Genomic DNA, 24,529 nt, shown 5'->3' on the forward strand with positions numbered 1-24,529 from the left:
TTGAAACGCTCTTTGTAGCACCGAAATCTCGTGGCCTACCTTACATACTGTTATACTTAAACTATAGCTCACCAACCTTTGTGTTGACATTTTTAAGCATGTTTTTCTCAGGTGCTTAAGGTTGCTTCCGCTGTGTACTAGTCTTGCTGTAGACACCCGCTGCTTTAGTGATGTCACTGCATGAACGTTATCTTGCATTCATAAACTTTATTACTTTTGAAACTATGATTTGTAACGACCTATGGGTCACATACTATTATCTTTACTTCTATTCATTGAAGCATACTTTGGTTGTTAAACATTGATGTTGGTTAAGACATCATCTTTTATCATGAATACAAACGTATTTTGAAATAGCATATAGTGTTTGACCTTGTAATGATCCTGTTGTTGATGATTCATACACGATGGTTTTGTACGGGACATCATAGATATGCTACAGATGGTGTGGCTGATGCAATAATATCACAGATAATTGTCATTTGAATGTGGATCACTATAAGTTCATCATGTTCTACTCTTTCTTGAAATTGCAATGATTGAATACGTTAACATATTATTATAATTTAGTTTTAGATGTTATTATGTAGATATACACCATTAATGGATTCGAATTGCCACCTTAAATGGATTGAACTTATGATTCCGTTTATACTTCGATTTTTTATATGTTTTTGTTGAACAAACCCGTAAATTCAAGGATCTTTTAACTAGTATATAGTAAAACCCTACTCTTTAATAAATAATTTTGAAACCAAGATTTTATCTATACTTGATATATATACTATCGTCTTAAAGCAAGTGACCCTTACAAAAAAATTATTGAATTTAATATATATTTATGACAAATGTCACTTGTTAAACGATCTTTTTTTTTTCTTTATCTGAAAAAATAGTATATAGAATTAGTGACCGGGGAATAACCCACCCACTTCATCATTTTCACGCACACACACGCTTTCTGGCGAAAAATCAAACCGTATTACAGAGACCCAATCCTTAACCCATCCGAGGGGCCGGCAGGCGGAGCGGCCCGAAATCCTTAAATACGGGTCAGCAAAACCTATCTGGGATCACTCCATAGATCAGGTAACTACTCTAAAATCTTTTAAGTGAGGGGATTCGAACTTGTGACCTCCCACTCCCATCTAACACACAAGATGTTGAGTGTACCAATAGGCAACAAGGACGTGTACTTATACGATGATTAATCATGATGGCCATATTGATAATTATAATTACTTCGTAGATGTTTATTATTACATAATTTATTTATTTTTCTCACACGTATCAAAATATTAGATTAAATATTACACATATAGTTCATGACTCAATTAATTTAATAAAAATAACAAAGATTTTATAACGACAACACTTTCACGAAAAATGAAAGCACTCCAAATCGAGAAATTATAACAGAATACCGACAATTAATTATAAAGATGTTGAGGCCTATAATTTAATGGGAACCCATGTGTAAACACGAGTTTAATTGCTTAAGTGGCTTGAAACTATATAAATGAGTATACTTTTTTGTTAGAGGCAAGACTTAACCCTCAATTTTATGACTGAAAGGGTCATCTATGGTCTGATCAATAACCTTTTTAGTTACTTTGACTTAAGTGGTAAGAGGTGGGATCTAACTTGAGATCCCGTCAAACCCATGTTCAATTCTCACTTCAAGTAGGGTGTTTCCAACCTTTGATGATACTATCAACATCAATGTGATTTGGGAAGGTCTCTGGGTTCCCAACCTTCGATGGTACTGCCAACATCGTCGCAAATTGGGTTTCCTCCTAACGCTGTGTCAAATGAGAGTATTCGATGACGATATCGCTGTTAAAAAAAGCCCTTTTAGTTATAAATGCGAATACTTGAATTGTACGGAGTATTATAAAAACGTGTACTTAAATATCATCAAATAAAACCAAACAATTTAATAAAATAGAAAATAATTTCATAGCCAGGATATTAAAATTATGTATTCTGTTTCCAAATACACATGGTAGCATGAGGATATATGTGCACTAAACAAGTTATTAGGTCACCAAAGAACTTAATATGTACCAACCTTGCCTAACATGTCATCATCTACCTTATTCCATTTATAATGGTAGAAAACTTTTAAATCCAGATCAGATATTATGACAGCTTGTACGTTATGCCTAAAAAGTTGTTTTTACTCTATATTTAGCAAATTTAACTCTGGAAAGTGAGCTAATCAAACCATGTTATAAAGAACACTTAGCAAGCATGCAAGTTTGATAAATATTTTGTTGATCAAATTCCAACTCTCTTACTATATTATTCTCTATCTGTCATTATCTTCTTTATTTTAGTTTTGGAGTTTGATCTCCATGAACAAGTCTCAATGGATCCCAATTGTTTTCCTAAGGCTTGTAGCCTTGGTTGCAACTTTTGTAGCCATTATTGTTATGGTCACTAGCCATGACTCAGCCAAAGTCTTGGGCATGACCTTTCAAGCCAAGTATAACAACTCACCTACACTCAAGTAAGTCAAAACATAAATCTCCAACATAATCATCTTTTTCATAGTTCTTAACATAATTGATAGTTGAAACCTTTATTTGAATCCGCGTTTAGGATTATCAAGAATCGGTTAAATATGTTACACCTATTGGATTCAATATTTTTGTTGTATATAGGTGTGTGGTATAATGTTGACTTGAAAATGTTTGTGTAGGTATTTTGTGATAGTTAGCATAATCACGACGGTTTATAGTTTGTTAGCACTCTTCGTTCCTCCCAAGAAATTAAGGCGTCATGTTCTTGTTCTCGATATGGTATATATGTCTCAAAACTCACTTTTCGTGTTCTGAAACGACATAATAAACATGCATAAACTTTGTTTTGTTTTCGTTATGTAGATTGTAATGTCATTCTTAATATCAAGCTTTTCGGCAGCAGTTGGAGTAGGGCAATTGGGAAAACAGGGAAATACGCATGCCGGTTGGCTACCAATCTGTGACCAAGTTCCTAAATTTTGCCACCATGTTACCATATCGCTGGTCGCAGGCTTTGTTGCCGTCATCGTTTACTTTTTGCTTCTACTCTACTCACTCAACAATGTTCTTAATTTGGTTGCATTTAAAGATTAGTTTATGTCACTCTCTCTTTATTATCATATATAATTATAAGCCACACATGCCCAAATTTTGTAGTGTTACATGCATTAATATTATATCAAATGTTTATGTTTATGTTCACTGGGGAGATATCAAAGAGGATCAAACATTGTTTATTTTCTATCTTTATATACTTAGTATTAATAGTAATATTTTACTGTGTCATAACAAAGAACTATACCATAATTATTTGTATTGTATCAATCTTAGTTATACATTGTTTTGAATCAATCATGTAATGCATTTTTCTGTTCCATTTAGGTAAAGAAAACTACACAACATCTTAGGATTTTTGTTCATATATCTCATGTTAGGTTAAGATTTAGCGTAACGTCTAAAGTAATTATACAAGTTTAAGTTGCTTGTACAAGCAAACGAATAAGTTTCTTTTTAGCAGAATAAAAACTACAATAAGTTTCTTTCACGAATCAAACACTCTATCTTGTCAACATCTTCAGGAGTGCCGACGCCATGAGCATCATGATCAACCTTGATGACCTGCTAAAGTTGCGAATTAGCTTTAAATTCCATTGTACAGATTTCTCATATCATGTGGTCCTATTTCTAAAATAAATAAAATGTTACCACACACTAGTTGAAGTAAGACACTAATGATAGAGTACACAATTGTTAAAATGTAATGTAAGAATAATAGCGTGCACGGATCATTGTTTTGCACACACAAATAGTGCTTCCAGTAAATGGTAAAAACTGTTAATATATGTACCTAACCAAGAGAAACTAATCAACAACAACAACACAACAACAACAAAACCCAATCCCACATAAGTGGGGTATGGGGGAGGTAAGATGTAGACAATCCTTCCCCTATCCGAGAATAAAGACAAGTCATTTCTCCACCCAGAGTGAAATACTCTCAAGAGTAGAGAAAGTCATCCCTCTCTTTATTCGACGGATAAAGAGATTGCTTCAAGAGAAACTAATCATCCGTAAATAATGTTAAAGGTCATCCTTCTATACTCTAATCATCTGAGATAACATAACCCACACGATTTTTCAGAATTATGCATTTTGAAAATGAAAGTTTACTATAAATCGTTCTAAGCATAAAATAACAAGAATGTTACAAGTTACACTAAAACAGTGGAATTCATTCAAAAATTCAATTTTGAATGTCCACATAGTCGATTAATAATTTGATCAATCAGATAGTAGTATATCAGAAACGTACACTAACATTGAGAATAATTTATAGAGAATTGCACCTTCATCTTATAACCGTTCTCAAAGACTTTTAGTTGTTCGAGATCTTCCTCTAGTTGCAGAGGAGTAGGCGGAAGTTCGGAATATAACTCTAGAAACTTTGTGTCATAACTCTGCGCGCTCATTGAAAACAAAAATAATATAAATATTGAATCTTTCATCATTTTACAATTATATTTACAGTCTGCAATAAATATAGCGTTTTTGTAGCATTTTCACAAGAACAGTGATTACTTTGCAATGTAAAGGCCAAAAACATGGTTACAAACTAAAACGCCAAGTGAGCATTTCGAAAGACACTATCAATAGTCAGAAATAAGTATTGAATCTTTCATCATTTTATCATTACCTGGATGCCAAGATGAAGTAAATAAGGAAACTGTGGGTTCACCTTCTCAAACCTGTACCCAAAAAAAAAAAAAAAAAATGATGTTTCTGATTAACAGTTCTGTTAAAGGTAGAAAATTTGGCTCATTTACTAATGAATGAGTTTGGGTTTTGTTTATCTTTTAAGGGTTAAAGCTGCAAATTAGTTATATACTTTCAGTTTTGTTCCTGTTGTTCCTATGTTGGCTTTATACCCAAAATTTACCATTGTAGCTCATAAACGTTCAAAATACAAGTTAACGTAAACAAAATGTAACCGGTTACCTGCTAGACCGGTAATACTTGCCATTTTTTTAAAATTGTTTTAAGGTTTAAAGCTACAAATTGATTATATACTTTTGTTTTTGTTCTATATATCCAAAAACAAAATACTAGTATGTGTAGGCTATAAACTTATTGTTTATGAGTCAAACATACATGACGATGACTTGACACATACATGATATCTTGGTGGAATTCTATTGTTGGAGAACGATGTTGGTAAAATTCCATAAAATTAATTAGAAATGACATAGAAAATAATTAAATAATACTAAAGTTAAATTAAAAAGTAATGTGACGCCCCGTACAAAATCATCATGTACGAATCGTCAACGACAGGTCCATTACACGGTACAATACTACATGCTGTTTTAAAACAAGTTTTGCATTCAAAAAGGGTAACGTTTTACAAAAGATAACATGACACAAAAGTCGTTACAAGCCATTATTCAAATAACATAAGTGGTGAATGCAAGATAAAAGTTTCATGATTGAGACATATCTAAGTAATGCAGCGGAAGTCTAACACAGCGAGCCTGTAACAACAAGTCTATAACACCAAGACAGCAAGTCTAACAGCGGAAGCAACAACGTCTAAGCACCTGAGAAATACACGCTTAAAAGTCAACACGAATGTTGGTGAGCTATAGTTTGTATTCAGTAATGTAATGTAGACCACGAGATTTCGTATTCAAAACAGTATGAAAAGTATATGCTTATCCGTGGGCACCCGATAACTAACTTAACGTAATAGTAATACCCCCTAAAAGTACACTTGGCGAGTGCGTATGTCCTCGAATTATCAAATACCCGTTAAATGCTAGCGCGACTAGCCCGAGTGGGGATGTCAAACCCTATGGATCCATATCTAATATTCGCGTTCACCGGTTCAAAAACCAATGATTAAACGTTACCGTGCTAAGAGGAATGTTTATGCCGTTATATAACTCACACATATGTAAAGTTTAAGTACTCGTGTCTAGTATGTAAAACATAAAAAGCGCATGTATTCTCAGTCCCAAAAATAGTTAAAGTAAAAAGGGAAGCTATAACTCACAGTGAATAAGCAGTAAAAGCCGATGCGAAAAGTATGCAGGTAGTAAGTCGGTCTGAAAGGTCGTCAACCTAAGTCAAAGGTCACTAAGTCAGTATTTTGTCCCAAAAGGTTTAAAAGTACATAAGTAAAGTCCTAGACATCATCATCGTCATCATCAATCGTAAAAGATAAAGCAAGTTTTCAACAGGAATAGAGATCGAAACAAAAGGTTAACTTCGGACAGCTGCTACGACCTCTATACAAAACGAAAAGATGCGTGGTCAATGGCCAAGGCTCCGTATGTGAGTCCTCTAACCGCTATACAATTTTCAGAACCTAACTCGTCTTCGTTTGACCGTGGCGACGGTTTAAGTGCGAGTAGGTCAGAAATTTCAGCACGTCGTTACAAAGGCGTAGTGACTTTCGGAAGGCAATAAATCCTAAACCGTATATCGGATTTAGGCGAGGCCTAAATGAAAAGTCATCTAATCGAAACTAACTATCTGAAAATAAATTTTTCAGAAGTCCAGGAGTCTGATCAGATCCCAAAAAAGCAAACAAGTGCTCCGGTGCGTTTCTTAGTGCTTGATGCTCATCAAGGTTCTCATCCTTGATGCGTGTAAGCTTCAAGTGTACAACTCTTTGATGTTTTAGCATCACTTTGACCAAGTTTCAACCATCAACACACAATTAAGAGTAAAATCTATCATTCTACAAGTTTTGAACATCAAAATTGCCTCTTTATTGCATAAATCCAATAAAGCTTCAGCCTTTGTCCTTTTTACACAAGTTTATGCATCTTCATCATATGTGATGATGAAGACTTGATGTTTATCATCACAACAAACACAAAAAGGTTCCAAGTAAGTGAGATCTACAATAATAACTTAGATATCAAGTATTAAGAAAATCCTAAGCTAGAAAGCTTGGATCTTTACAAGATTAATGAGACCATAAGCTAGAAAGTTAAGATCTAATGAAAGTAATGAGACCATAAGCTAAAAAGCTAAGATCTTTAACAAAATAATAAAACCCTAAGCTAGAAAGCTTTGATCTTTAATGTTCTTGAAGATTCTTAAAGCAAAAGACTAGATCTTCAAGTTACATGAAGATCATAAACACAAGTTTTGATCTTTATAACAAAATAAAGAAATCATAAGCTAGATCTAACAAGTAAATGAAGATTCAAAGCTAGAAAGCTTGAATCTTTCATGTTCTTGAAGGATTCAAACCCAAGTTTGAATCTACAAGATATAACAAGATCAAAAAGCTAAAAAGCTAGATCTCCACATGATGATGATGATGTCAACTACAAGAAGAAGAGAAGAAGAAGAATAAAACTTGAAACTTACAATTTTTAGAGAGAGAATAAGAGAGTAAGTGTGTGAAATGTGAATGAGATCAAATGTGAAATGTGGAATTAGCATGGTATTTATAGGAGGTGATGGGGTGGCATGGTGGTAGTGGTCGTGGGTTATGGGGGGGACAAGGGGGACAAACTTTTACTTTTTTGTTAATGGTTGTCTAAAGTTGGTGCTTATGTTGGGATCCCATGCAACAATTGTGATTATGGTTGACAAAAATGCTAGTATGTTCCCTCTAATAAATGAGCATTTGTCTTACATTTATATGGGTCATAAAATTATTAAAATTGGGCTAATTAAATAGTCCATTAGCTAGAGTAGGGTGGGCTTGAGTCCAACAAGGTAGAAAGTCCAACAAGACTAACTAGTGAGCATAAGTAAATTACTAAGCGTAATTAAGTAACCAAAAGCCCAAGTAATTGTCATTACAAAAATAACAATTAGTATTTCGTAGTCGTAATATTCCAATTACGACCAAAGTTAAACGTGTACCAAAACATATAGCTCGTTCTTAATGTCAAGTGACACTAACGGTCGTAAAAGCATTCGGGGATCAAGTTAAGTAACTAAGTACTTAATGGCACGTTGTATGGTATAAACGAAGGTAATTAATCATGAAATAAGATCCAGAATGTAATATAGCTCAGTACGCACAAATATGCAGTTTCGCAAAAAGTAACAAGCACAAAAGCAAGTCGAAAAAGTCAGGTCGTTACAAGTAACCCCATTTAGATATAAACATGATAAAAGAAAGTGTTAACTTTAACATTGTTTATTTTTTAACTTTATAAAAAAAAATTATAACATTATCAAATTTTGATAAATAAATTCAAGAAAGAGCATGTTTAATAAATACCTTATTTTTAATTTCAAGTGGGCAACAAAATTCCACCAAGATGCCATGTATATACCATGTCATTGCCACGTAACTTCAAAAAAATTTATTAGGTCAAAACTTTACATATGTTCATAATGACACATAGATAATATGTTTATAGCCGACACTAGTAGTCAGTGTAAAGACCCGTCCTTATCCACCTGGACGAAGTCCTCAACATATGGTCCCATTGCGAGGTACTGTCCTAAGTATGCCATGAATAACTCCATGTAATATCTTTTAAATGAGCAAAGGCACAGTGGAAGATTTCTTTCATACCTGAGAATAAACATGCTTAAAAGTGTCAACCAAAAGGTTGGTGTGTTCATAGGTTTATCGTAACAACAGTTATCAATAGTTTCAATAGACCACAAGATTTCATAATTATAAACATAATACACTCGCAAGTGTATGTAAAGCATTCTAAGTGGTTGAGCACTTGGTAACCATACTTAACATTTAATCAACATCGCATATTCCCTTTATTATGAAATCTCACTACACCGTACCAAGTGTAGTCACCGAAACGAAGTACTGTGCAACCGTTAAATACTGGTCATCCAGTCCGGTTGGGGTTGTCAGGCCCGATAGATCTATCAACAGGATTCGCGTTTACAATATCCATGTAAATAGTAGTTACCAAGCTACAGGAAAATATGCCAGTGGTACAACTCAACGTAGAATATATTTTAAGTACTTGTGTCTATTTCGTAAACATTTATAAAAAAAACAGCGCATGTATTCTCAGCCCAAAAATATATATTGCAAAAACAATTAAAAAGGGAGCAAATGAAACTCACCATACTGTATTTTGTAGTAAAAATACATATGATGACATTGAACAAAAGTAGGGTTGGCCTCGGATTCACGAACCTATATTCAATCATGTATATTAATACATGTAATGGTAATCGAATAAATATATATATTATTAGTGATTTTATTTGTTATTTTATATCATTTCAATTGTTATATATATCTATAAATGTTTCTTTTATCTTAAAATAATAATTTAGATATACTTATGATATATGTAATAATTATAATTATAATAATGATAATATTAACAATAATAATAATATTTAATAAAATACTAATAAAATAATAATAATAATAATAATAATAATAATAATGTTACTTGTATTAATAATAACAACAATTATATTTTTTTATTAGTAATAATAATATTAATTATAATTATGGCTCATAATAATAACAACATTAATAATAATTATAATAATAATAATAATAATAATAATAATAATAATAATAATAATAATAATAATAATAATAATAATAATAATAATAATAATAATAATAATAATAATAAATATAAATTTACTACCTTTAAAGCTTTTTCAAAAAAAATGCTTCGGACCGGGCTCGAGACCTCTCTTTAACACGACACACTCCTCATGCATTGAACCGTTTAGTCTATTCGGTTAATACCCGCGTTTTTAATTATTTAGAGTGTGTCCAAAATAGTTTACCATCTTCAACAATATCATTGTTAATCTCCTAATTATCATCACTAATTATCACCCCTTCTACAATTAATCATTGTTATCATATCTTTTCATCATCCGTAATCTAACTCATCTATCTCATCTATCTCATCTATCTCTCGTCATCATCTTATCATCTACATGTTCCTTCATCATCGTTATTTATCATGTATCATCATATACATCATACGCTATCCTCCTAATCTTCAACATTACTATCGTGACTTTCACCATGCAATATGGTTTGTGTTTTATACGGAAACTGCAACAAACCACTGGCCCAATCGAAATAATAATTGGGTCTCGGCCTATTAAGTTTAAACATAACGGCCCAAGTTCTTTTCCAGTTTGTGATTCGTAAAAGAAACATATGTCTTACATAATTAGTGGGAATCTAGTCAGCATCTCATATCGTTATCATCATCATATTTCACTCGTCATCATTATTTAACATTCTCTATCATGTATTATCATCATCCTCACCATTATCATAATCATCATCATCATCAATCACGTTACTGTAATAGAAATAGAAACGGATGTGTACTTCTGCAGTAGCAGCAGACACACGTAGTTGCAGGTTTAAGGTGTGTGGGTTTCGAATAGATTAGAAAACAGAAATTTAAACTGCAGTAGTATCGGTGAAATCATAAACAATAACATAAAGAAAAGATCGAGTTTGAAGTGGTTTCGGTGTTGCAGGTGTATTTGGGTTTTGATCTTGCTCATATATAACCGAGAACAGTAGCCGGAGCAAGAGGAAGGTGGTGTTGTTCCGGGGTTTAAATGGTGATTCTATGATGGCGGTGGTGGTGATCATATTGGTGGATGTTGAAATAGGTAATGGTTTAAGTGTTCTTGTGGGTGTGGTTTTGAAGGGTGCTGGTTTTTGCTTCTGACCGAACTGTTACAGCAACACACATCTTCAACAGGTTTCCTTTCGATCAACGGACATCAGAGAAGCATTTATGGCAATCGTAGCAGGTGACAGTTGTGTTGATATTAACAGAATAACAGTGGCAACAAGGTAATGAGTGTTCGATAGTTGTCTTGTGATGGTGATCGAGCAAAGCGTAGCAGGAGGGTTTGGTTTGTGGTGTGTCGGGTGTGATTTCTTATAACCGCAAGACAGAAAGTATGTGAGGGTTTCCAAGATGATGAGTTTCAATAGTGGTGGTTGTTATGGTAGTATTCGGTGGTGTTGGGTTTATGGTTTGGTTGGTGGTGTTGTCGATGATTATCATTGAAAACAGAAACATGAAGGTGAAGTGGGTTTGAGAGGAACAAGGGAGCAAGTTTCTTGATGGTTGTGGTGGAGATGGTGATTTGAATTAGGAATAGAAAACATAAGCAGTAGCAACAACGAATAGAAGATGGCGATGTGGGTTTGGTATAAGGTGATGATGAATGATAGTAGTTATCAAACAAGTGGCGGTTCAAAAGATAATTAAGAGGGTTGAGTTGGGTTTTGGTTAGTGTATGTGTGTGATTTTGATCAAGGTGGTGGTGTCTCTCAAATAGTTGCAGCATTAGATCACAATGGCATTTCAGAGAAATAATATCGTGCAAAAGTAAAGGAGAAAGGGAGGAATAAAAGAAAATAAGTGTTCATGTATCCATGTTTATGTGTGCACTGCATATATATATATATATATATATATATATATATATATATATATATATATATATATATATATATATATATATATATATATATATATATATATATATATATATATATATATATATATATATATAGATAGATAGATATATCTAATTATAATTTATAAATTTAATCTAATAATTAATTATAATAATATAATATTAATAATAATTTACATTCACATTCAATGAATGAAACATGATTGCAATTAGAAACAGTAAGTTATTATCAATTAAGCACAGTGAGAGTTAGATATTTTTAATTCGCGCAGTGTTAAATCGTACTCTGTTATTAATCAGTGGCGGGTAAAGTCTTCCGAAATATCCCATATTTTAAATTAAGTATATTTATTCATTTCAGTCTGTTAGGGTGTAAAATTGGTCATTAATTATTAGATAAAAATTAAATCACTGTCCGCGCTCGATCCCGGATAAAATGTATAAAGTTTTAAAATTTATAAATAGCTCCTAAATACATTTTTATTTTTAATAAGTCTATAATTTATGGAATTAGTTTCGGATCACCGTTTATTTTAAAAATCACATAAGTAAAATTTAACTTGATTAATATCAATCTGAACATCAAATGAGTATTACAATCATTTAATATTTATTTTTAGTATACTTTATTTATATATTTTAAATAATAATTATTATAATATCCTATTTTTTATTTTATTAATTTTTAGTAACAATGTCATATAATACTTCAAATTATATTTTGAATTATTATTTATATATACATACACACACACACACACACACACACACACACACACACACATATATATATATATATATATATATATATATATACAATTAATTGTTCGTGAATCATCGAGAATGGTCGAAGGTCAAATGAATGAAATAAAACAGTTCAAAATTTTGGAGACTCAACCTAACAGACTTTGCTTATCATGTCAAAATACCATATCGTATCGAGAGTTTGGTTCAAAATTAGTCGAAATTTTTCGGGTCGTGACAGTACCCACCCGTTAAAGAAATTTCGTCCCGAAATTTTATCGAGATCGTCATGGCTAAAAATAAGAATGTTTTCCATGACGAATATGAGTTGATAAATAGAGTTTTATCACTGTTGCGTAATATGGATAAAACAATTTGATTACTTGAAGCGTATGAGTGGAGCTATCACAAAGGATAGAGATTTAACTTTTGAAGTAGGCATGGTGGATTTTCGGAATTCAAGGAATTTAAGAAAATCTTCTAATCAGCAAGAAAATGTTATCGCACGATTTTTTAGCAGATTGTCGGAGTTACGGAAGAACAGAAATATCAAAGGAAATATTTCCGTGATATGCTTAGAGATTAAGTAGAATGAAAGAGTTGTGTAACATGGCACATGATGATGGTACTGATAATCATCACGTTTCATTAGAAACTCAGCATGACTTACTGTAATATAATCACGTTGGCCGGGCGTCATTATATTATACTAATCCATGCTTCAGTTCCCAACACTTCTCTAGGAAATCATTCATAATTTAACTTGAATTTTAAAGAATATAGAAACTAAAATAGTTTCTTTTAGGATGTAACACAGATAGCACGAAGAGATAGATAATTTCGGACAAGAATATTTATGAATATATCTTCAGAAATATCGAAGATATTTATGACGATATTTTGGAATTTCTTAGATCGAAGGTTGATGAAGAAAATACTTCCGCAAGGATTTAGAATAAGTAGGAGCAAGGTATTCGCTAAAGAGTTCATCAGATACAGAATCATCAGTATAGGTTTTAGTTCTGGTGATTTGTCCACAGCCTCCTTCATAGTTTTGCATAATCCTCTTTTTGGTACTAAATTTTTTATTGAGCGTTTTCAACACTTCCTTATTCACCATCACTTTTAGCCATTAAGACTATTTACTACATGCTGCTTCGTCAGCATTTTCAAAATTAACGGATCAGGATCATTGGTTATCAAATCAAGGTGTTTTCAGGAGATTTGCGTTTTGAGATGATTAAACGCTGATGGTAGTATGGTGGAATATAAAAGGTTTTCTGGTAACAATAAATAAGCACGTATATATTCCGAGGTTATAATAAGGTTGTTTTGAACGAAAAGTGAAATCAACTTGCTGGAGCTGTGACAAAATTTGGCTAATTTGGAAAGGAATTGCAAAGTTATTTTGGGTAATAATAACGCCAAAGGTGCTAGCACAGATATGTGTTAGATGTTTACTTAAGTTCCGAGGGTTTTTCAGGTGCATAACTAAATGAATAAATCTTTTCTTCCGTAGATGAAGTGCGGCTGGTTCATCCTCTCGATCAAGGTGTTTTCAAGAATCATGAAAGATGTGAACATGAATTGGAATCGTCAAGATTCAAATGAGGTTTAAGATGAAATCAAGTGGCAAACTTGAAGAAGTATTTAGTTTCATATGTTATAATCAATATTTTAATTCATTTTAATTGTCCAATCTTGATAGTCCACAGTCGATAGTCCACAGTAACAGTCCAATAATTCATATATAGTTTAATATATAATATTCGAATTAATTAATACGTATCGTAACCCGTATACCGGTCTCAGTATTAATCACAACTCAAACTATATATATATATATATTTTGGAATCAACCTCAACCCTGTATAGCTAACTCCGTCATTTGCATATAGAGTGTCTATGGTTGTTCCAAGATAAATATATAGATGGGTCAATATGATATGTCGAAACCTTGTATACGTGTCCCGTTATTTAAAGTGCGTAAAATAAATACAGAAATTAAATGACGATAAATAAAATTGCGAGAATGTAAATTGCGAGAATGTAAATTGCGAGAAATAAAATGTAACCAGTTAGCTAGGAACAGTTAGCTAGGAACAGTTAGCGTGGATTCTTAACAATATTTCAATTAGTTAGTTCGTTTGTTTCTAACAAATTTTACTTTGTGCGCTGTTTTCTTCATTATGCCACTTGTTGGATTCTGATAGGTCAAAATCCAAATATGAAATTGAACGAAAATGGATTCTGTGGTGAACGGATACGTATATCTATGGATACAAGTAGAATAGTGACTGACTGTTGAATCAGTCGAAGAATGTACAGTGCAACTTATTAATGTGAAATCTAAATATTCCTCAGGTATTACCTACCCGTTAAAATATTTTCACCATTAACAGTTTGTACAAACGAATTTTTAATTACAATCTTTATGAAAATATACTTGCATATATATTTTCTTCAGATGTAATCATAGATTTAATGAGTTAATATGATATTAATCTCATTTGATTTACTGTTAGAACAAGAATATATAATCTCTAAAACATTAGAGATTACATAATCGTCATGTAGAACGAAGATAAATGATATAGAACATCATGTAGAATGATGATTATGCTCGAGATATAGGATGAGATGTTGAGGCATGGATTGTTGATGGTACTGGTGCTGTTACTGGTGGTACTGTTGGTGCCGGTGATGTTGCTGAAGCTGGTACATTTTGCACCATATTCTCCAGAGCCACTACTCGAGCGCAAAGCTCATTAACTTCTTCTATTACGCCGGGATGATTGTCGGTTCGGACGAGCGGATGAATGAGGTTTAGAATTTTAGATAGAATATAATCATGGCGAGATATTCGGGAAATGAGAGAGAAAATAGTATTACGAACAGGTTCGCCGGTAAGTGCTTCAGGTTCATCGCCAAGAGGTAAATTCAGTTGGTGGAAGGGATCGCCTTCTTCGTGTCTCCATTGATTAAGTCGACTACGAACCCATCAGATGAATTGGGGATGACTGATTGGTTGAGTCATTCTGGTGACGCCGCTTCAGGAGCTTAGGTGAACATCCCTGTCGGATTAGCTATCGAAATCTGAGGGACTCGAACTGGTTGAGGGATCCATCTCGTACGAGTAGATGAAAGATTTTCGATAAGAAATAGATTATAGGATGTAGATTAGTACCCTGCAATACATAATTTACATATGCATATATAATACTAAAATCCCATAAGTTACGGAAGAATCTACGGAAGCTGTCAGGCAAAGGTAACAATAACAGATACGCTAAGATATGAATTTATCTATACACTGTCTATGCAATAGAGGCAGTAAGACGTGTCTAGACTTTATGGATGATAAGCAAATAATTTTCAACACTAAATGTTAAGCAAAACTTTTGACACACAGACACGGTCAAAGTCCAGACTCACTAATGCATCCTAACGACTATCAGTTAGACACACTAATGTAAGACCTGGTTCGCTAAGACCATCGCTCTGATACCACCTGTAAAGACCCGTCCTTATCCACCTGGACGAAGTCCTCAACATCTGGTCCCATTGCGAGGTACTGTCCTAAGTATGCCATGAATAACTCCATGTAATATCTTTTAAATGAGCAAAGGCACAGCGGAAGATTTCTTTCATACCTGAGAATAAACATGCTTAAAAGTGTCAACCAAAAGGTTGGTGAGTTCATAGGTTTATCGTAACAACAGTTATCAATAGTTTCAATAGACCACAAGATTTCATAATTATAAACATAATACACTCGCAAGTGTATGTAAAGCATTCTAAGTGGTTGAGCACTTGGTAACCATACTTAACATTTAATCAACGTCGCATATTCCCTTTATTATGAAATCTCACTACACCGTACCAAGTGTAGTCACCGAAACGAAGTACTGTGCAACCGTTGAATACTGGTCGTCCAGTTCGGTTGGGGTTGTCAGGCCCGATAGATCTATCAACAGGATTCGCGTTTACAATACACATGTAAATAGTAGTTACCAAGCTACAGGAAAATATGCCAGTGGTACAACTCAACGTAGAATATATTTTAAGTACTTGTGTCTATTTCGTAAACATTTATAAAAAAAACAGCGCATGTATTCTCAGCCCAAAAATATATATTGCAAAAGCAATTAAAAAGGGAACAAATGAAACTCACCATACTGTATTTTGTAGTAAAAATACATATGACGACATTGAACAAAAATAGGGTTGGCCTCGGATTCACGAACCTATATTCAATCATGTATATTAATACATGTAATGGTAATCGAATAAATATATATATTATTAGTGATTTTATTTGTTATTTTATATCATTTCAATTGTTATATATATCTATAAATGTTTCTTTTATCTTAAAATAATAATTTAGATATACTTATGATATATGTAATAATTATAATTATAATAATGATAATATTAACAATAATAATAATATTTAATAAAATACTAATAAAATAATAATAATTATAATGTTACTTGTATTAATAATAACAACAATTATATTTTTTTATTAGTAATAATAATATTAATTATAATTATGGCTCATAATAATAACAACATTAATAATAATTATAATAATAATAATAATAATAATAATAATAATAATAATAATAATAATAATAATAATAATAATAATAATAAATATAAATTTACTACCTTTAAAGCTTTTTCAAAAAAAATGCTTCGGACCGGGCTCGAGACCTCTCTTTAACACGACACACTCCTCATCCATTGAACCGTTTAGTCTATTCGGTTAATACCCGCGTTTTTAATTATTTAGAGTGTGTCCAAAATAGTTTACCATCTTCAACAATATCATTGTTAATCTCCTAATTATCATCACTAATTATCACCCCTTCTACAATTAACCATTGTTATCATATCTTTTCATCATCCGTAATCTAACTCATCTATCTCATATATCTCATCTATCTCTCGTCATCATCTTATCATCTACATGTTCCTTCATCATCGTTATTTATCATGTATCATCATATACATCATACGATATCCTCCTAATCATCAACATTACTATCGTGACTTTCACCATGCAATATGGTTTGTGTTTTATACGGAAACTACAACAAACCACTGGCCCAATCGAAATAATAATTGGGTCTCGGCCTATTAAGTTTAAACATAACGGCCCAAGTTCTTTTCCAGTTTGTGATTATTAAAAGAAACAGATGTCTTACATAATTAGTGGGAATCTAGTCATCATCTCATATCGTTATCATCATCATAATTCACTCGTCATCATTATTTAACATTCTCTATCATGTATTATCATCATCCTCACCATTATCATAATCATCATCATCATCATCAATCACGTTACTGTAATAGAAATAGAAACAGATGTGTACTTCTGCAGTAGCAACAGACACACGTAGTTGCAGGTTTAAGGTGTGTGGGTTTCGAATAGATTAGAAAACAGAAATTTAAACTGCAGTAGTATCGGTGAAATCATAAACAATAACAAAAAGAAAAGATCGAGTTTGAAGTGGGTTCGGTGTTGCAGATGTATTTGGGTTTTGATCTTGCTCATATATAACCGAGAACAGTAGCCGGAGCAAGAGGAAGGTGGTGTTGTTCCGGGGTTTAAATGGTGATTCTATGATGGCGGTGGTGGTGATCATATTAGTGGATGTTGAAATAGGTAATGGTTTAAGTGTTCTTGTGGATGTGGTTTTGAAGGGTGCCGGTTTTTGCTTCTGACCGAACTGTTACAGCAACACACATCTTCAACAGGTTTCCTTTCGATCAACAGACATCAGAGAAGCATTTATGGCAATCGTAGCAGGTGACAGTTGTGGTGATATTAACAGAATAACAGTGGCAACAAGGTAATGAGTGTTCAATAGTTGTCTTGTGATGGTGATCGAGCAAAGCGTAGCAGGAGGGTTTGGTTTGTGGTGTGTCGGGTGTGATTTCTTATAACCGCAAGACAGAAAGTATGTGAGGGTTTCCAAGATGATGAGTTTCAATAGTGGTGGTTGTTATGGTAGTATTCGGTGGTGTTGGGTTTACGGTTTGGTTGGTGGTGTTGTCGATGGTTATCATTGAAAACAGAAACATGAAGGTGAAGTGGGTTTGAGAGGAACAAGGGAGCAAGTTTCTTGATGGTTGTGGTGGAGATGGTGATTTGAATTAGGAATAGAAAACATAAGCAGTAGCAACAACGAATAGAAGATGGCGATGTGGGTTTGGTATAAGGTGATGATGAATGATAGTAGTTATCAAACAAGTGGCGGTTCAAAATATAATTAAGAGGGTTGAGTTGGGTTTTGGTTAGTGTATGTGTGTGATTTTGATCAAGGTGGTGGTGTCTCTCAAATAGTTGCAGCATTAGATCACAATGGCATTTGAGAGAAATAATATCGTGCAAAAGTAAAGGAGAAAGGGAGGAATAAAAGAAAATAAGTGTTCATGTATCCATGTTTATGTATGCACTGCATATATATATATAGATAGATATATCTAATTATAATTTATAAATTTAATCTAATAATTAATTATAATAATATAATATTAATAATAATTTACATTCACATTCAATGAATGAAACATGATTGCAATTAGAAACAGTAAGTTATTATCAATTAAGCACAGTGAGAGTTAGATATTTTTAATTCACGCAGTGTTAAATCGTACTCTGTTATTAATCAGTGGCGGGTAAAGTCTTCCGAAATATCCCATATTTTAAATTAACTATATTTATTCATTTCAGTCTGTTAGGGTGTAAAATTGGTCATTAATTATTAGATAAAAATTAAATCACTGTCCGCGCTCGATCCCGGGTAAAATGTAAAAAGTTTTAAAATTTATAAATAGCTCCTAAATACATTTTTATTTTTAATAAGTCTATAATTTATAGAACTTAGTTTCGGATCACCGTTTATTTTAAAAATCACATAAGTAAAATTTAACTTGATTAATATCAATCGGAACATCAAACGAGTATTACAATCATTTAATATTTATTTTTAGTATACTTTATTTATATATTTTAAATAATAATTATTATAATATCCTATTTTTTTATTTTATTAATTTTTAGTAACAATGTCATATAATATTTCAAATTATATTTTGAATTATTATTTATATATACATACACACACACACACACACACACATATATATATATATATATATATATATATATATATATATATATATATATATATATATATATATATATATATATATATATATATAAGACCCTAGACGGAAAAAAATCGGCTCTCATATACGTTAAAATTTTTTACTACGCATAAAAAACTAATACTCCTATTTATCTGTTTATTTACTTACATTGTATTTAACTATTAAAAAAAATATATTTTAACTTTAATTGACAAATTTTTATTTGAATTAATTAAATATATTGAGAAAAATATTGACATATTCAAAATGTTGGGTCCTTCAAAATTTGTGAGCCCTAGCCGGTTGCCTATCTTGCCTATGCTCAAAGACACCTCTGCTAGTAGTTTTTCAGGTATATAGCCTACATCAGAACAAAAGTGAAAGTATATGACCAATTTGTAGTTTTAACCATAGCTTTAACGGGTCAAGCAAGTAGCATGAAATTTAGCTTAAGGAAAACATGTAAAATGGGTAGAACTATACTATCATTAATTGATATATAACTTTGTAATCATATTTGACACACTAAAAACACGACAAAGAGGTGCTTTGGGTCAACCCGTGCCGATAATGACCTGTTTGGACCTAAACCCATAATCCCACCCACCCACTTTACCACCTTTTCCAATCCACCCATTTTACCACCTTTAGATGTACGCAACAATAACAGTAGGTTGGTAGTCATGATGATTACTTGTTGAATGGGATAAGTCCCCTTGAAAAATATATTGCATAGCCACAATTATCCACCACACATTTCACTCGATTCGGGTCAGAGGCATCTTCTGGTTTTAAGGATGTGACAGCAATGCTGAATACAGCATCAGGAGCCGCCTGAAAATGCACGGAAATATGAATTAATGCAAAAGAATAAAAACAAAAAAAAACAAATCCTATAATGAAGATGGAACTTATATCTAGAAATCTTTCAAAGTCTACGAAGTTTGTGCTATCAGTTTTAGATGCAGAGAACATCCTTAAAAAAGTATCCATGTTGGATTCAAAAGTCTATTCTAATTATAACAAACAAAATGAATCATGATATATAAAAACGAGGGTGTGATGCTATGATGTTTAACAACGGCTTTTATCAAGAACACATGGTTGTTTTAGGTTTTGCAACTTACTTTCAAAGCTTTAACAACCCCGTCAATGATCTCAGGCTCAATAAGCGGCTCCTTGAATATTTACAACAATATCAAATTTATTTTTAAGGTTTTGGAGTGCTTCGTAGCAGCGTTCAGTTCCTGCAAGTTGGTCATACACAAATTCGGAGTTTTGACTTTGTAAAAAAGAATAATTGATCACATATGCAAAACAAGAACCTTACCGTTACGACATAATTCAGATGTCATTATCACATCTGCGCCAAATTCACGACAGCAATATTCGCAATCCTCTCGTTATCATAGCACACAACTAATGCAACCAAAAACAAGTATGTTGACTAAAATCAGTTCGGACAAAGTATGAAAAGTATCTCTAACTGAGAGCATTTGCAAATGTAAGAGGGAAAAATCACATGCTAATATACTGTATGCATCTTACCACCTATAAAGGTCACTAGATATATACAACGGCAAGTTTTGATAGTTTAACAAAGTGGTTTATTATTCACGATTCAAATTATTCGCTACATACAATAGCAAATTGATTGAAGTTTGATACATTTAGGTGTAGGGTATGTTTGGCAAAACTAGCCGGTAGCTTTTAGCTATATCTGGTAGCTATTAGCTTTTTAGATGTAGCTGGAACCAGTGGCGACTCTAAGTGTATATACGTGGGGTTACGGGATACTACTAGTTTGAAAATTTTTAGTAGAAAATACTTTTTAAATTGTATGTGACACCACTAAATTTAACCGCAGGATCCATATATTTTTTAAATTTATAGTTTTTCTTTCGAATTGTTTTAAACACTATTAAATTTAACTACTCGGACACCATATATTTTTTGAGTTTGAAGTTTTTTGAAAGTAAATTAAAACTAAAATGACATTTAAATATAATTAGTAGCGAAAAAAAATTCGGGACCCCATTGCATTTTAATCCTGGAATCGCCACTGGCTGGAACCGTTAAAAAAAGGATTAAATGAGGAAAAGCTAGGAGTTTTTCCTCAAACGCTAGTTCTAGTAGCTTTAAACTTTTTCCCTCTATCTAAAAAGTTTAAGCTCTTTTAAACAAATTTTTTTTTATTTATTAAATACTAGCTTTTTCATAAAAACTGAAACTAAAATCTCTCATCCAAACATAACAATTGACATGCCATAAGACTGCATATGGCCAAAATGGCAACTTTCAACCAATGTGACCTATTTTGGCTTACGTTAATAGAGCCTTAAGAAAGGACACATACCCAATTGACTCAAATGTGGAAGCAAGTTTTGCTCTTTTCCAAGTTCTCTAAAAAGATAATAAAAATTTAAGAAATTACTATTTATTTTTACAAATGCTGAGCAAAAAGTATCTGAAGTTTAAGTAAAAACAAATGAAGAATCATCGATTCTCCCATAGTTGAAATGAATACTATTAAGTTGTCAATTCAAGAAAACAAACATAACAATCAATTGAATTGAATTGAATATATACTATTAAGATACATGTGACTCTTTCATTCAAACACTAAATCATACAATAAGATAAATCAATAAATTTAATCCTAACACAAACAAGTACTTGGTTCAAGTAAACATAACTAAACTAGCCAATAATCATTTTGTAAATTAGAAATCAAAACAAAAAACCAAAGATACAATTCATCTTAGACAAATATTTAACCTAGAACTTGGATGGTGATCTCTTGAATTTGTGATTATAGCTCGTTCCGTGATGATTAAAAGGTGTTAAGAACGCCTTGAAAACTCCCTAAAACCCCCCAAAATCGCGACCCTAGCGGATAGGGTTGCTCTAAACTTGCATATGGTTCGAGAAATCTAATGTTTGTATTTATAATATTCTAGACCGACAAGTCAAAGCGGTGCTTTCATTGAGGAAGCGGCGCTTCCGAGGCAATAACTCTCAGAACCCTAGATCAAAGTGAAGGGTTCGTAAGAAATAACTTAAAATGATTTAGCAACGGAAGCATGTACAATAATTTTTAAACCTTTTAAAACTCCCAACCAAGGATCCAAATGCATGATGTTAAGAAAACTAAAATGTTAAAGAGTGGGTTCAAGACTACAACCTTTGAAGACAAGAACTTGAGTAGAAAATGGATGCTAAGAATGTAGGAACCAAAGTAGCCTCCCTCTATTGAAAATCCACACTTGAGCAAAGTTTCAATACCAAATGGATGCTAGTCCTTATCAACCTTTAATGAACAAATAATATGAAGAACAACTTTCTTCCTTTTTGCTCCTTTTTAACTATCTTACATAAACTAGTAACAAGATTAGTTTACTTGAAAGTTGATTGTATGAGAGTAGATGAAAGAATACATGAATGTTTTCTTTCAAGTATGTGTGTAAGTTCACCACTCAAAAATGTATGTAAGTCTCCTTTTATAAGAAATACTTACACACACATACATAGCCAATAATGCATACAAGACATATGGTGATGGCTTAAGAGTATGGTCATGTGACTACCATCTCTACGCACAAAGTTAGTGTGTAGACTTGTATAAGACATGACCTACTTTAATCTCTTACATACACTTGCCCTTATTTTTATATATTTGTCAAACAAATATAACACATTTCAATATTACTTGAAACATTACTAGATGTGCATATGTAATATGTGTATATATATTGTTACTTCATTTTACATATTTATTTCATCTAAATAATAATGTCATCATACATATTATGGTTGATTATATTTAAATCACATTTAAATACATGATTGGTATCTAGTTGCTCTATATGTGTGTGACCCTATAGGTTCACATGTGTTAGTAGTGTAAACATAAGTTTAGTCTTGGGCATTAATAATCAACAATCTCCCACTTGCACAAGATTCAACATATGTCAACACAGACAGTGGTAAACGTGTAGCGACCCGGCTAAATCGACATTGACGGCGCCGACTACTTAGGTCCCGTTGCGTGGTCATAGTCCCTATATGAGACTCGTTTGACCAAAATTATGTCGCATTCATTTGAAACGTACAAGACTTGCAAAGTTTAGTTTACAAACAATTCGACAACAAGTTTAAGATTACAAAAATTGTAAAGTATAAATGAAATAACTTGCGACATAATATAAGTTGAAAATCACAGTTGTTATAAATAGCGTAAGTATGTATGCTTTAAGGTTTAATCCAAAAGTGCTATCACTAGCGTATGCATGTATGCTTGACCTCAAGCAAGTAATCAAAGTGTGCGGAAGCATGTATCAAGTAGCCGAGTATGAACCTGAGAAACATATAGAAAACTGTCAACAAAAAACGTTGGTGAAATCATAGGTGTATTTGTAAACGTTGTTTTTGAACCACAAGATTTAGTATTCCCATAGTTGATTATCAAAATCGTTTGCATTCCAAAAGTATTGTTCGCGAGCACCCAATTATCAAGACTTAACGTTTCCTTCCATAGAACCCCATCACAATAGTGTTAGAACATACACTGTTTCTCGAAAATATATTTCATCCGTAGACGGTAGCGAACCGTCCGTAATGAGGGTTTGTCAAACCCGTATGGCCACACAATATAAGTTCTCGCTTACACCCTGCAAGTGTAACTAATGATAATCGAAATGGGGATTTTTGTTCTAACTCGCTGTGGAATGTTTGTTTTCCTTGTACTTGTGTTCAAAGTATAAAAGTAAGTAGTACAAAATGTAACAAAGTATATGTTTCTCAGCCCACAATTTAAAAGTATAAAAAGTTGTTGAAAAGGTGGGACTATGATCTCACCTCGAGTGCACGAGTATAAATGTACTTCACAAAGTAAACGTGTGCATGAAAGTTGCTTAGCCTTGACCTAAACAAATAAGTTGTATCAATTAACCGGTTACGACACAAGGTCGGGTGAAATGTGTTCAATTAGTCCTATGGCTCGTTACGACTCGATCATGTAGCATGTGAATCACGTTGTCAAGTTTCATGCAAGAATCAAGTATAAAATAAGATTAGAACGATTGCATAAGTGTTTTGTTAAGTTTGACTAAAAGTCAAACTTGGTCAAAGTCAACGAAAAAGTCAACGGGGTC

At 32.6% G+C, this 24,529-nt stretch overlaps 1 protein-coding gene and 1 pseudogene across 1 annotated transcript; one reads left to right on the plus strand and one right to left on the minus strand.

The window, feature by feature from the left end:
• Window positions 1–2,352: 2,352 nt before the first annotated feature.
• Window positions 2,353–3,119, plus strand: LOC139900015 (CASP-like protein 1C2). Its single transcript, XM_071882833.1, has 3 exons — window positions 2,353–2,512; window positions 2,705–2,804; window positions 2,889–3,119. Exons 1-3 carry the CDS (start codon window positions 2,358–2,360, stop codon window positions 3,117–3,119), a joined length of 486 nt encoding a protein of 161 aa, XP_071738934.1. The 5' UTR covers window positions 2,353–2,357.
• Window positions 3,120–3,551: 432 nt separating this feature from the next.
• Window positions 3,552–24,529, minus strand: part of LOC139900020 (3-deoxy-manno-octulosonate cytidylyltransferase, mitochondrial-like) — a 28,670-nt pseudogene continuing 7,692 nt past the window's right edge.

This window comes from Rutidosis leptorrhynchoides, chromosome 1 (assembly GCF_046630445.1).
Source record: "Rutidosis leptorrhynchoides isolate AG116_Rl617_1_P2 chromosome 1, CSIRO_AGI_Rlap_v1, whole genome shotgun sequence".
NCBI lineage: Eukaryota > Viridiplantae > Streptophyta > Magnoliopsida > Asterales > Asteraceae > Rutidosis > Rutidosis leptorrhynchoides.